Source organism: Prionailurus bengalensis, chromosome B3 (assembly GCF_016509475.1).
Source record: "Prionailurus bengalensis isolate Pbe53 chromosome B3, Fcat_Pben_1.1_paternal_pri, whole genome shotgun sequence".
NCBI lineage: Eukaryota > Metazoa > Chordata > Mammalia > Carnivora > Felidae > Prionailurus > Prionailurus bengalensis.
In genome coordinates this window covers 63024674-63037107 of record NC_057355.1, presented here as the reverse complement: position 1 = coordinate 63037107, position 12434 = coordinate 63024674, and the positions used below count along the sequence as shown (strand labels likewise).

Genomic DNA, 12434 nt, shown 5'->3' with positions numbered 1-12434 from the left:
GACACTGATAAGTGGCTGGAGAGGCAGAGTGAAGTGGTATCTTTAGTTTCTCCTATTCCTTTGACCACACCCCCCTTCCCAACTTAGTCCCCAAAATAAGAAGATATGGCCATGTGGGGTTTTTTGCCATTTCCTTTGGGGGTTTTTTGGGGGGGGTGGGGGGATAGGAGGGGTTGTGCCATCTTTTCCTGTTATTCCTGTCCCTGAAGCCAGGGTTGGGACTGAAATTGACTGGTGGTCAAACTCTCCAAACTTGTGCCTTGTTAGATAGCTGGCTCTTCCTTGACTGTAAGAAAATACAGTCGTGCTGCTCCTCTGGGGGGGAAAAAAACCCTTAACTCCAGGAGATCTGAGCAAACCCCACAAGGGAGTTTGTTTCTGAGGAAAATATTAAGCAAAGACTGTGGTGGGAGTTCGTGAGAGTTGGAAACAGAAGAGGGAATGCGCTGACCTGTGGAAGTCGGTGTGCAGAGGTAGGGGCAATGCTTAGGAATCTCGGTGACCCAGCTCGTGAGGCTCTGAACTCCAGTCAACTCCTCCAGGACAGTTAAGGAAGCTCACTGTCCTGGAAGGCTGGGGAAACTTTACAAACCATCCCTTGTTTCCCTGAAGTGTTCTGATCCTAGTGAAGATGAGACTGGAAGAGAAGGTAAAGGAGAGGATAGGAAACAAAGTAGACAGAGATCAAACCAAATAGCTATCCATTTATTTAACACACAATGACTGAGTGCCAGGCTACTGCTGATAGAGTGCCTGCTGTGGGCCGGGGATATTTTGCATTCTCTTTCATTTTCTTGACAACCCTTCAAGGTAGGTGTTACTGGCCCCATTTTTCAGATAAGAAAACCAAGGCCTTAGAGGTTTAACTTGACCAAGGTTACCCAGCTAGCTGATGACAGACCTAGCCCATGTCTGTTCCTACCCTGCTGCCTCTCCTCAAAAAACATACCTCCCTTGCAATATGGTCTGCTGCTCCCTTCTGCCCAGGTGATAGGGGCTCAGGATGGAGAGATATTCTGCCCCTTCTGCCCTCTGTGTTATGAGGCCCTAAGTAAAGCTGTCATTGCCCTACTATTCTGCAGGCACCTTCCTTCTCATTTCCCCCAGCTCTGTGCCTGGGTTCCCAATAGTGCTGTCTCATGAAGAGCTTCCCACCTTTGAGGAAAGTCTTGTCAGCTGGTTGGAGAGGAAAGAGGCATCTAAGAGGAAGTCTCCCAGCCAGACTCCTTTAGGCAAAGGAGCCAGGAATTGTTGCAGCCAGGCTCCCATGACCCTGAGGTTTATGGAGGGGTGTCTATGCTTCCCTCCTTCTCCACGGCTGGTTCCATCCCAGGGGAGGAGGGTGCTCGCCCCCTTAGCTGCTGCCCTGAAGAAGGCTCCCCCTTTGTTGAGAAAAGCTGTGATACTTTTCTGGCACTACAGTCTTCCAAGAGTGAAGACCGCCTGTGCTGGTCTCTGCACTCTCTAACCCCTAGTGACTCCCATGACATCCTTTCTCCTAATGTCCTTCTAGATGTTACCCTCAGAGAGAGAAACCCTATTTTTCCGTAACCCTTCTGCCCAGCTTTCTTTTCTTTTCTTTCTTTTTTTTTTTTTTTTTAAGTTCATTTATTTCGAGAGAGGGCACGTGAGCAGGGTAGGGGCACAGGGAGAGAAAGAGAGAGAAAGAGAGAGAATACCAAACAGGCTGTGCTCCAACTTGGGGCTTGATCCCACGAACCGCGAGATCATGACTTGAGCTAAAATCAAGAGTCGGACGCCCACCTGAGCCACCCAGGCGCCCCTTGCCCAGCTTTCTCTACTGCTTAGGTTCTGTTTGTAAGGGCCGAGCCAGAGTTCTGCCTGAATTCTACATCCCCATCCCATAGTCAGACATACCTTGACATATACCCTCTAATGAAGGCCTGTCTATACGGTTGGTACCATGGAGGCGGGGCAGGGGGTGGCCGTTGGGAGCAGTTTGTGAATCTTAGAATTCAGATTCTTGATGATGATGGTGATGATAATGATGATTACTGTTATTATTATTTTGAGACATCTGAATTCAAGGGCTCTGCTGAATCTGCTCTTCCCCACCTCTATCCTTTGGGAGTCATGGGTCAGGCCCAGGCCCCTGCTCCAAATACATATATGTATGACTGGAGAGCAAGAGGAAAACTTCAGTTGGAATCATTCGCCCTTACCTATTCATGTCTCAGAGGGTCTTCCCACACGCATAAGAATATTCCCAAGCCTTTTCAAAATTCCACACCAACCTCTTCCACCCCCTTCACCTTATCCCATTCCCAACCAGCTAACCAGTCTCCTCACTCCCCGCTACAGGAAGTTGGCACCACCCACTCACTGGCCTCTCTGGCACCTTCCCAGGTGCCTCAGCTGCCCACCCAACTCTGAAGCCAGGAAGCTTGCACCCGGCCGGGGCAGCCCTCGCCAGGTCCCCGACATAGCCAGCAACAAGTCCTTAGAGACTAGAGTCTGTCTTTGGCCCTAGCTCACCATATCTCCCAGCCCAAACCCTTCCTACTCAACCCGCGGTCCAGGAAACAGCAGCACAGCTGTCACCTGGAGCCGATTAGAAATGCACATTGCCAGGCCCCCCACAGACCGACCGAATTAGGACCTGCAATACTCTGCGCCTTAACATGTGAGAAGCACTGCTCTAAACAATCTGATCTGCTGAAAAGACACCCCCTCCTCATGCTTCCTGCAGCCCTCCCTCCCTTCCACAGTGGAGAAACCCTGAGCATGATCTGGACACTCCCTAGAGAACCCAGAGAGGCTGGTGAGTGAGGCCTGGGACCCTCAGCAGAGAGGAGCAGCCACCACCACAGGGCCAAAGAGGAGGGGAACAGAGGGGGCCACATGGGGAGATCCAGGCAGGAGCTTGGGGGGCAAAAGACACGTGGTGAGAAAGGAAGGGGCACCTGCCTTTTCGAGCAGAAGTGAGATGGTTCCCTTTGGGCTCCTCCCACCATCCCCAGCTCCTGTCAGGCTCTTGCAGCCAAGAATGGCTCCTGCTGTGCAGCCTGGGGCTGCTGGATGCCTGAGTTTCTCCCTCCCTCTTGCTGGCAAAGTCACCATCGCCCACCGGCTGCACTGCTGGTAGTGGGTGCTCAGGAAATGTTTGTTGAATTGAGAGGAAGCCACAGCTTGTGCGGAGTCTGAATAATTCACCAGCCGTGGGCCTCAGGGGAGGGGCAGGAACAGAGACTAAGTAGGAAAGACAAGTCCTGAAGTTGTACTTCGCCAGAGTCGCTGTTTCTCTGTCCCTCGTCTGAGTCCTTGCTATTGCATGACCTTGGTGCAGGGAGGTGGTGGGGAAGAGGAAGTAGGAGATGGCAGGAAATGGCCCTGGGCTGCAGGGCTGCCCTCTTCCCTCCCCTTGGGGTACACTTGAAGTCTGACCTGGGTAGGGGGGAGGGTGTCCCTGCTGGTGAGCTTTCCCACCCTACTGTGGGGGGGCGGGGGGAGACGCTATTCTCTCACCACCCAACTCCACCCCATTTCAGAGAGGAGGACTTTCCAGGAACCCTCTCTTTTGCAGAGGAGACCTGAGCTCCACTCTCCTGTCCCCAGCTCAGCCCCCACCTGCTGTGCCCTCCCTTTCTGGGCCTCAGCCTCCTCTTCCAGGAAGGCAAGAGGCTGCCAGCTGATGGCTGACGTTCCACTCGTTTGCCATCCTGTGAGTCTGGGGCTGTGAGTCACCTGGGTGCAAGGCAGAGGCATGGGAAAGGGCCCAGGCCTGGGCTGGTCCTGCCAGCTACTGAGGCTGCCTCCACCTCCAAAGCCACAGCTGGAAAGAGAAGCCAGGCCCTGGGGGTGATAGAGGCCAGGTGAACCAGGTGCTGAGTGTTTCCGAGCCTCCCTTTCTTGCCAGCCTCAGAGACCAGGTGTGACATAGGAATACACCAGGAGCTTTACCTGCAGGTGAAAACACACCCGTACACTGGGATGTGCACCTGAGATACAAGGAAGGCCAGCTCCTTGCCCTCACGATGTCACCCCACTGGAAAGTTTGCCCAACTGCTCAGCTGGACTGCCACAAGCCACCAGCAACCAGACACCCACCACGCACAAGAGTCCTGACTGCATTCTTCCCTCCTCCTCTGCCCAGCCCGGCCCCTTTGCTCCCAGGGGCTTTGCTCAGCATCTTCCCGCGGGGCCCGGACCTCCTGTCCTGCTTCTCACACCTCCTGCGCCCCTTGCCCTTTGGCCCATTCCCCTGGTGGGCCTGCTTCGTTGTGCCAAGCCCTGCTGGGCCCCAGCCTTGCCAGACCTGTCTTCTCTGGGCTCTAAGGGCCCTGCTCCTCCTTGGGGCTTGGAGCAAGTCTGTACTTCCGGCTCAGCCTGGGGGTCATTCCACCCCGGGAGCTGCTCAGAACCATCTGGCCGGGACACAGGGTTCTCCTGGGCTCCAGGCCTTGGAGGGAGCACACACACACTCGCCCCGGGCCCAGGGCTACTGGCTCCTCCTAGAGAAAGGTCAAGGGGAACCAAGTCAGTGTTTTGTGGAGAGGCAGGTTCTGGACTGGCTATCGAGACTCCTGACTCCCTTTTTGGCCCCTCTGGGGATACTGGGGCTGGGCTGGTTGCTGGGGCACTTGTGGGTCTGCTCAGCTCCACCTCGCTCTGCTTCTGTGAGTGTTCCTCCTCGCTCCGACTCTTTCTGGTACTTTGGCTTCCCTGAAACAAGAGATTGGCCCTGCTGGCTGGCGAATTCAGAGCTCAGATCCCCAGCCCGTCCCATCCTATTCCCAAACACCCACCTCCTGGCTCTCCAGCTCCTCCTTGCCTTCCTTCGTCTCCCACCTGTAGAAACACGACACATGGCAGGGTCTACTCCTACCCATGCCCTTCACATCAGTTGCTCTGTAGCCAGGGGCCCATGTTCCCAGGGAGCAACTAGACCCCAAGGGTCTCAGAGGAGTGTCAGAGCCAGAACAAGGCTCCAGGATACTTCCCTTCCAACCCGACCTTGTTCCCCAAATCCTGCCATTTCCTCTGAACGCCAGCCACTTGAGCTCCATCCCAGGTGCCCAGCTGATGTTTATGGCCAGGCCTGGGCCACCCTGAGTTCCATGGAGACTCTGGACGTGTCCCTGCCTGCACCGCCTGGAAAGGCATGCCTGACTTCCTGGGGGAAGGCAACTGCTGTAATTACTGCGGCCTCCCTGGGCACCAGGCTCTCGCTGCTGCTGCCTTTGCTGCTGGCCTCTTCTGGAACCTCATTAACCTGCCGCCAGGCAGCCGTCAGGCAGGAGGCAGTGGCCCCGAGGCCCGGAGCATGAAGCTGGACCAGTGCTGGTCCTGACCTCCCAGGGGCAAGGGAGATCCAGGAAATCAGGAAGCCCAGATGATTCCCCTGATTTTGCCCCCTGCCCCCTGTTACCTGCGGGCCCTGCCAGTCAGCCTCTCTGTCCCCCGAGCTTTGCTTCGTGTGGCAGACACCACTGAGGATCTGCTGGGTTGCCCACCCCGAGTAGTACCACCTGCAAGAGATGACCCACGAATCAAGCAGAGAAGAGGGCATGGCAGCCCAGCTCCTTCACCAGCTCATGCAACCCTGCTCCTCCTTTATTCCCAACTCACCTTTACCATCAGGGGACAAGGGTGGGGGCTGTAGCTTTCGGTGGCTCCTGGGACCTAAGTGGGGCAAAGGAAATGGGGAAAGAGTGGGGTGATAAAGGATCCAAGGAAGCAACACCATTTTTCCAGGACCAGGAAGCTGTCTGTCTTTCTCCTAGTCCAGTTGTGGGTGTTCTGACTCCCCAAAAGAGCCCCGGTCTGGGGATCGAGAGAGCTGGGTGCCTGTGCTCACTTTGCCATTCCTGGCTAGGTAGCTGGCTGAGCCTCTCCAGCCCCAGCTTCCTCCTATGTGAAGTAAGGGGACCAGCAGTTCTAAGAGCTCTGTCCCTATAACAGGCCAGGGACAGGGAGACTGGAGCTTTCACCCGTGAGGGACCAACTTCAAAAGGATCCCAGTGCAGACTTCCTGTGAGCCTCCTCCCCGGAACTGCTGGGGTCAGAACCCAGGGTAGGAGCTGTGGGTTTGGAGGGAGGGAAGGTGCCCTGCTCTAATAGCAAGGGAGAGGAAGGAAGATGTTCTTCCATGCCTCTTTCTAGTTCCAGAAATAAGTGGCACACCAAGAGACAGAGAAAGGAGGGGAAGCAGGGGGTGGGGGGAGGCTGTGATAAAAGCCAAGGAGGGGAAGGAGGTGCGGTGGGTATTGGCTCACCCCTGGTGCCGCCCGCCTTGGCCGGGCCCTCTTCTCGAGGCTTGCTGGAGTCCTGTAGCCTGTGGAGCCAGAGAGTCAGGCTGCTGTGGGATGGACACAAGCTAGGGCAAGCCTCACACAACCACTGCCTCCCCCAGCTCCAACCCCAGGACAGATGGGGGAAAGGTGGGGGACCCGGTGCCCGCCCTGAGCCCAGGGCCCAACCAGAGGGCCCAGGAAGACTCTTAACCACCCTGGAGATGGTATCACCAGCCCTCCAAGAAGCACCCACAGTTAATCCTGCCCTAAGCCCCACAAGCATGTCAGTCCAACAAGCTGCCCAGCGCTGCCACCCACGTGGGCTTGGCCTTGTCCAGGTCCCACGGGCGGCGCCAGTCACCCTGTGCGTCTCTGTGCCTGGCCACACGGGCCAGGTCGATCTGTTCCCGCTCCTGCTTCCACTGGGCGTAGTCCCAGCCCACTTCCTGGGGTCCCCCCACTGGTCGGTGGGGAACCGGGCCTGGGACCAGGCCTGGACTCTGGGGCTCCCGAGCACCCTGCAGGGAGAAGACACTCAGCACCATGGGGTAGAAGCAGGAAGGCCTGGGCTTGGAGTGGAAATCTGGATACTACTAACCCCTTCCTCTCCAGGTTTCCACGTCCCCGTCTAAAAATTAAATCCATTCCGTCTCTAACGTGTTGTTTGCCATAGATACGGTTTCCATCCACTTGTTAGCTGTGTCTTTTGGGCAAGTTACTTAACCTCTCTGTGTATCATTTTCTCATCTGTAAAATGGGGATAATAAGGGGCGCCTGGGTGGCGCAGTCGGTTAAGCGTCCGACTTCAGCCAGGTCACGATCTCGCGGTCCGTGAGTTCGAGCCCCGCGTCAGGCTCTGGGCTGATGGCTCGGAGCCTGGAGCCTGTTTCCGATTCTGTGTCTCCCTCTCTCTCTGCCCCTCCCCCGTTCATGCTCTGTCTCTCTCTGTCCCAAAAATAAAATAAAAACGTTGAAAAAAAAATTTTTTTTTTAAATGGGGATAATAATAGCACCTATCCACGGGGTTATAGGGGAGGGAGGGTATGGACAGGCCCAGAGTGGAGAGGCATCTGGCAGCGGTCAGCAAGAGCCAGTACTAGGGGCTGCTGCCACCTAGAGGTCACACCTGGCACATGGCCAGTCCCCTGCAGCCTCCTGGCCCACCCCAAGGCCCGTCAGAGATCCAGTTAGGGTAAGGGGCTGACCTCTGACTTCTCCTCTCACTGCAAGGCCCGCCCAACGTGGAGACTGGCCAGAGAAAGGAAGAAGGGGTGGGAATTTTTGCTGATGCTACCTGGGCATGTCCCCATAGATGAGGGACATATGTGACTCAGCTTCTCCGCCTCCCCCAAATGAGCACTGCCACTTTCATGTCCCCATCCTCTCTTGAAGATGTACCTTCCGTGCCGAATCTGAGCTGCCGGCCATCTGCACGGAGGGGGTCCGGCCCAAGCCCCCTCCAGGTGACCCTCCTGCCCCCCGGTTCTTTGCTCTGGTGGGCTTCTCACTTACGATCCGCTTGGCCTGGAGGAGGTGAGGATGGGTGGTGTGGCACAGCCAGGTAAGAAGAGGCCGTCGGCCTGGTGCCTGGGCTTCCCCCGCCCACCCTGCTTACCTCAGCTTTGTTCTCCATGGTCACAGCCAGCTCCACCCGGTCCCCCAGGCAGAAAGTACCGGTGTGGTACTCCACCTCCTCGTCCTCAAGCATCGCACCGGCTGCTTCAGGTCCGAGGGATCTCACCCAGTTCCGGCTGACCACCCGCTTCTCCTGCGGAATGGGATGCCATGCCCTCAGGCCACATGGGCAGGGCTGAGCAGAGCTGGGCACTGAGTCCTCTGGGAGGTTCCCCAAGGCTGGCTTCCAGCCCTGGACCTCCCTGGAATGCCCATAGAGGAGCTGATTCTATGGGGCATTCACATGCCAGTGGCATTAGGTTATCCAGGCCCTGGGGCCACCCTGGGGCCCAAGATGCCATAGCAGCCTGTCATCTCTGAGCTGGGAAATCCAAAGCACTCGGACAATGGGGCTTTGTCCCTCCGATACTGCTCCTGGCTTTCGGCCCCACTTCTCTGTCCCTGTAGGGTTTGGGTTTTAGGAGCAGCCTGTGGTTTACAGCACAGGTGCAGGGCTATGGGACTGGGAAAGGGTATGGGGAGGCTTCTATTCGGTGGCCTTTCAGCTGTGGCCCTTTGGGTGCAGGGGGACTGGGTGGGCTGGGCTGCAGAAGGCTGGGAACTGACGGGTGAGCCCCAGAACTGTGAGTGGAGGAAACAGAGGAGCAGGAGCGGTTGTCTTCCCCTGATGCAGGCTGGGCCTCCACCTCCTCGCAGGGCCGGGTCCCCAGGGCCTGGCATGGTGCCCTGTAAACTACAGACCCTCCGTCAGCACTCGCAGAGCAGCTACAGGAATGAACAACCCACGATGTCACCCCGGGGTGGGGCTTACGCCGGGAACCTGGCTGATAGTGACAGTGAGGCCATCAGGTCGGAGGAATTCCTGCGCGGTCACAGCCATGCCCCCCTGCTCCGCCTGCCGACGGTCTTCCTGGATCTCCTACGGGAGGGCCCGGGGTCAGCACAGGCCATGGCCCCCCAGACGCACACAGACAGGCCTACACAGAGAGACACCAGTGGGACACCAGGGGGCAGAGGCACGGCATCACAGAGTCCCCAAGGTCCTCTCAGAGTTTCTGAGATGAACCACATGGCCCTAACCCTGGCCCCAGGCCTAGAGCCTGCAGGGAGAGACCACCATGCAGGGGTCTGCGAGACAGACAGGGAGTGCCCACCCAGCTGCCCTTCCCAGCCCATCACAGCCCGCTCACCTGGTACCTGCGGAGTAAGGCCTGGTTCTTCTTTCGAAGGGCCACTATCCTCCGATCCAGCTCTGCATCCTTCTCTTCCTGCCTGCTCAGGGGTGACTCAGCTCCGTGAGGCCCCTGCAGAGGGCAGGGGGCCCAAGCTCCTGACTGCCGGGCCCATCCCTTATCAGGCCCCTAACTTTCACATTCACCTGAGAACCATATTCTTACCATGAATGGACCCCGGCTCTCCAGAGCTAGGCTCACAAGGGGGGATGGCACATGGAAGGTCCCAAGTCCCCACCCTACTAGGCTTGTCTGCCCGGCTCTCCGCCTCCTCAGGGGTTCAGATCAGGGCCTCATACGGGGCCCTCCGCTCTCAGCAGTGGGCTGCCCCTCCCCCGGGCTCTCCAGGGAGCTCCACTGCCGAGAGAGCCTGCCGAGCAGGAATGAGAGTTATAAATGGCTCTGGCAGCGGAACCTGCCATGACTGGGAAGTTGCCAGGGGATTCAGGAGGTCGAGGAGGGGAGCTGTTTGGCTCCCAGGCCCAGAACCACGGTAAAAAAGAGAAGCCCCTGCTCTGTCCTGGGCTCCCAGGCCCCAGGCCCCACTCCCCAGGCTTGCAGCCCAGCCTGTGGGAAAGAGCCACCGTCGCGAGCCCAGCCTTTCCAGGCCTGAGCTTCTTTCCGGCAGTCGGGGCAGGAGAGAGCCAGCTCCATGGGCAGGCCCAGCAGAGGAGCCACCCTAAGCAAACCATGCCTCTGCCCCGAAATCCCCAGGTCTCTCCCTGTGTGGCTGCAGGGTCTCCCTTGTAGCCAAACGCCCCTGCCCAGCCCCCTGCAGGCCTAGGCACAGCCCTGTTCCTCCCAGGCCCAGCTGTCCCCAGCTGCCCCCAGAGTGTGGCTGCCTGGTGTCCCGGCCTCCTCCCAGCCCCCAGAAGCCCCCCGCCAAAGGTGAGGTGCCACTCACAGCCGAGTGCATGGCAACAGTGGGCACTGAGAGAATTCCAGAGCAGCCCCAGGGGAGCCAGAGCCGGAGGGAAGCCGGAGCCGCCGAGCCACCACCGGAGCCGGGCCTCTGCTGGCCTCTCCCTGCCGGCTTCACTGCTCAGCACACGAGATCATGTTGTGATTACAAAAGACTCCTCTGGGCTCACAGCCAGGAATGCTGTCGCCGCCGCCCCCACCCATCCACTCTCAGAGGGCAAGGACCAGGGCACTGGCCCTGCCCAGCACCTCTCTCCCTGCCCCGCCCCAGCGTCCCCAGAGACAGGGCAAGAACCTTTCTCTGCCGGGTTGGCCCATGCAGGGGGCCTGGCTGCCCCAGGCCCTGCCTTCTCTGAGGCTCTATGCCCAGCGGAGCCCCAGCCTGGACGCACCTGCAGAGGGATGGGCAGCCAACAAAAGCCTCCATTCCTCCCAGGAGTAAAGAGCCTACAGGATGCAGCTGAGCCCATCGGGCACCCTAGTCGGAGGGCCCCCACCTCAAATGAGCCTCTCCCTATTTGTCCCCATCAGCTCTGGTTTCAGGAATTTGAAGGGATCAAGAAGCTCACCTCCCCTCGGCCACCAAATACTACTACATACCTGACATAACACGATTAGTCATTCCTTTAGGTTGAACAGTGTCTTCCCTGTGTTTTAAAGTACAGACACTCCAGAGAGGCTCAGCTGTCCAAGTCTCCCCTCGGTATGGGGAGATGGGCCTTCCCTCAGGGCCCATGCCACCGCAGCCCAGAGCCGGCCACTCAGGGTCCCAACTCTGGGCGCTTCCTGGCCTTGCTCTCCAGGACTGGCCTTTCATCCTCTCCCACCCTGAGAAAGGAGGCAGCCTTTCTCAGGAAAGTCTCTCTCCAAATCTTCCCAGGATGGCTGAGGGAAGCGGCTTGCCTGGCAGTCCCACTCTTAGAGCCCCTGGGAGCTGAGGCTTGGGGTGCTGGGAGGAGGGGTGTCTCTCTGTATCAAGGGTACCTATGGTCTATTTCAATAGCTACAGGGACCCGACCTCCAAGACCTGATGGGAGGGAGAGGTCCCCGCATCCCCCACATTCCTGATGGAACAGGCCTCAGTTTCGCTAATCCCATGATCTGTCTCCAGAGCAGAAATCCTCGCTGCCCTTTCACTCCTCCCCAGACCAGCCCAGGCGGCCAGAGTTTCAAGGTCTACTCCCCTTGACCCATCCGTTCCTGCCCCCCTCCCATCCCTACCATGGTTAGCCTTTTTCCTGGCCAGGCCTTCACACAGCACCCCTGACCCACAGCCCATCTCCACAGCCCCAGAGTTCCCATCCTGCTTGGAAATGCCACCACAGTCTCTTCCTTTCCTGCCGGATGTTCCCACTGAGTCAGACTCCCAGCAACGGTGACGTACCCAGTCTCCTCTCCCTCTCTTTTTCTCTCTCTCCTCTCCCTCTCCTTCTCCCACCCTCTCTGTGTGCTACCTCACACAGGATGCTGAGTTTCATCCTAGCCCCCAAAGGCCCTGGTGGTCTGGCCCCCAAGCTTCCCACCACCTACCCCGCACCGTGTTGTTGGACCTGGGAGGCCTGCACAGCACCAGCCTGAGATGGAGCGGTGCAGCAGCTGAGACCTAATGTTCTCCATCATCTTTGGCTCTCAAACCAGGTCCAGGGCAGTGAGGTGTAGATACAGGAGGTTACAGGGGTGAGGCAAGGTCGGCTGTGCCCCTCACCCCTGTTCCCAGCCAGGGTCAGGGCAGGACAGCGGCAGGGAGACAGGAAGCACAGGTAGCAATCCGGCCATCCCATAGAGAGGGTGACACCCCCCCTCTTCTGGAAGGGCCTGCAGGGAGAGACCCTCCTAACCTAGTGAAGGTCTCCAAGCCCATCGGGCTGCAGGCACACATTTTCTAGGACAAACCAGTGATCAGATAGGGCCCCACAGTTGCTGGCCGTGTGCTTGCCAAATGTTACTCACACAATACGTCGTCCCTCAGAGCAGCCCCTACATTCTCCTATTTTCTCCAGAGTCTGAAGTTTGCTTGTCTGCTCCCCCAATGGACAGAGGCTCTCTGAGGGCAGAAATGGTATACCGAGTGCCTCCAGATCCCCAGGGCCCGGCATAGTGCCCTTATAAACTACAGACCCTCCCCAAGCGCTCGCAGAGCAGATACAGGAGGGAATAACCCGCGCTATCCTGTGCGTGGCTGTGGGTGTCCTATGTATGTGCTTTGACTGCCTTTCTCTCCACCCAGAAACACACGCAGCGCTGAGTAGTGGTAAAGTCCCCTATGAGGGTTAAAGAAAGGACCCCTGTCTGGGGGAAGTGGGAGACACCATGTCTCTGTTACTCCATGCCACCACTAGGGGACAGCAGAGTCACAAATCCTGATGAGGTGTGGGCTCTCTTCCCCTTCTTC

General features: G+C 57.9%; 1 protein-coding gene across 3 annotated transcripts; it reads right to left on the bottom strand.

Moving 5' to 3' along the window:
* Positions 1 to 684: 684 nt before the first annotated feature.
* On the bottom strand, positions 685 to 10171 carry CCDC9B (coiled-coil domain containing 9B). 3 transcript variants are annotated; one of them, XM_043555667.1, is made up of 11 exons: positions 10026 to 10171; positions 9080 to 9193; positions 8701 to 8808; positions 7870 to 8022; positions 7653 to 7778; positions 6573 to 6772; positions 6237 to 6295; positions 5590 to 5643; positions 5390 to 5489; positions 4767 to 4809; positions 685 to 4683 (listed from the first exon to the last, which is right to left on the bottom strand). In XM_043555667.1, the coding sequence occupies exons 1-11, from the start codon at positions 10035 to 10037 to the stop codon at positions 4144 to 4146; spliced, it is 1509 nt and encodes a 502-aa protein (XP_043411602.1). In that variant the 5' UTR covers positions 10038 to 10171; the 3' UTR covers positions 685 to 4143. The 3 variants fall into 3 exon arrangements, with proteins under 3 accessions (XP_043411602.1, XP_043411603.1, XP_043411604.1); XM_043555668.1 differs by lacking the exon at positions 10026 to 10171 and adding an exon at positions 9287 to 9869; XM_043555669.1 differs by lacking the exon at positions 10026 to 10171 and having other exon boundaries at positions 8701 to 8866; positions 9080 to 9280.
* Positions 10172 to 12434: the final 2263 nt, after the last annotated feature.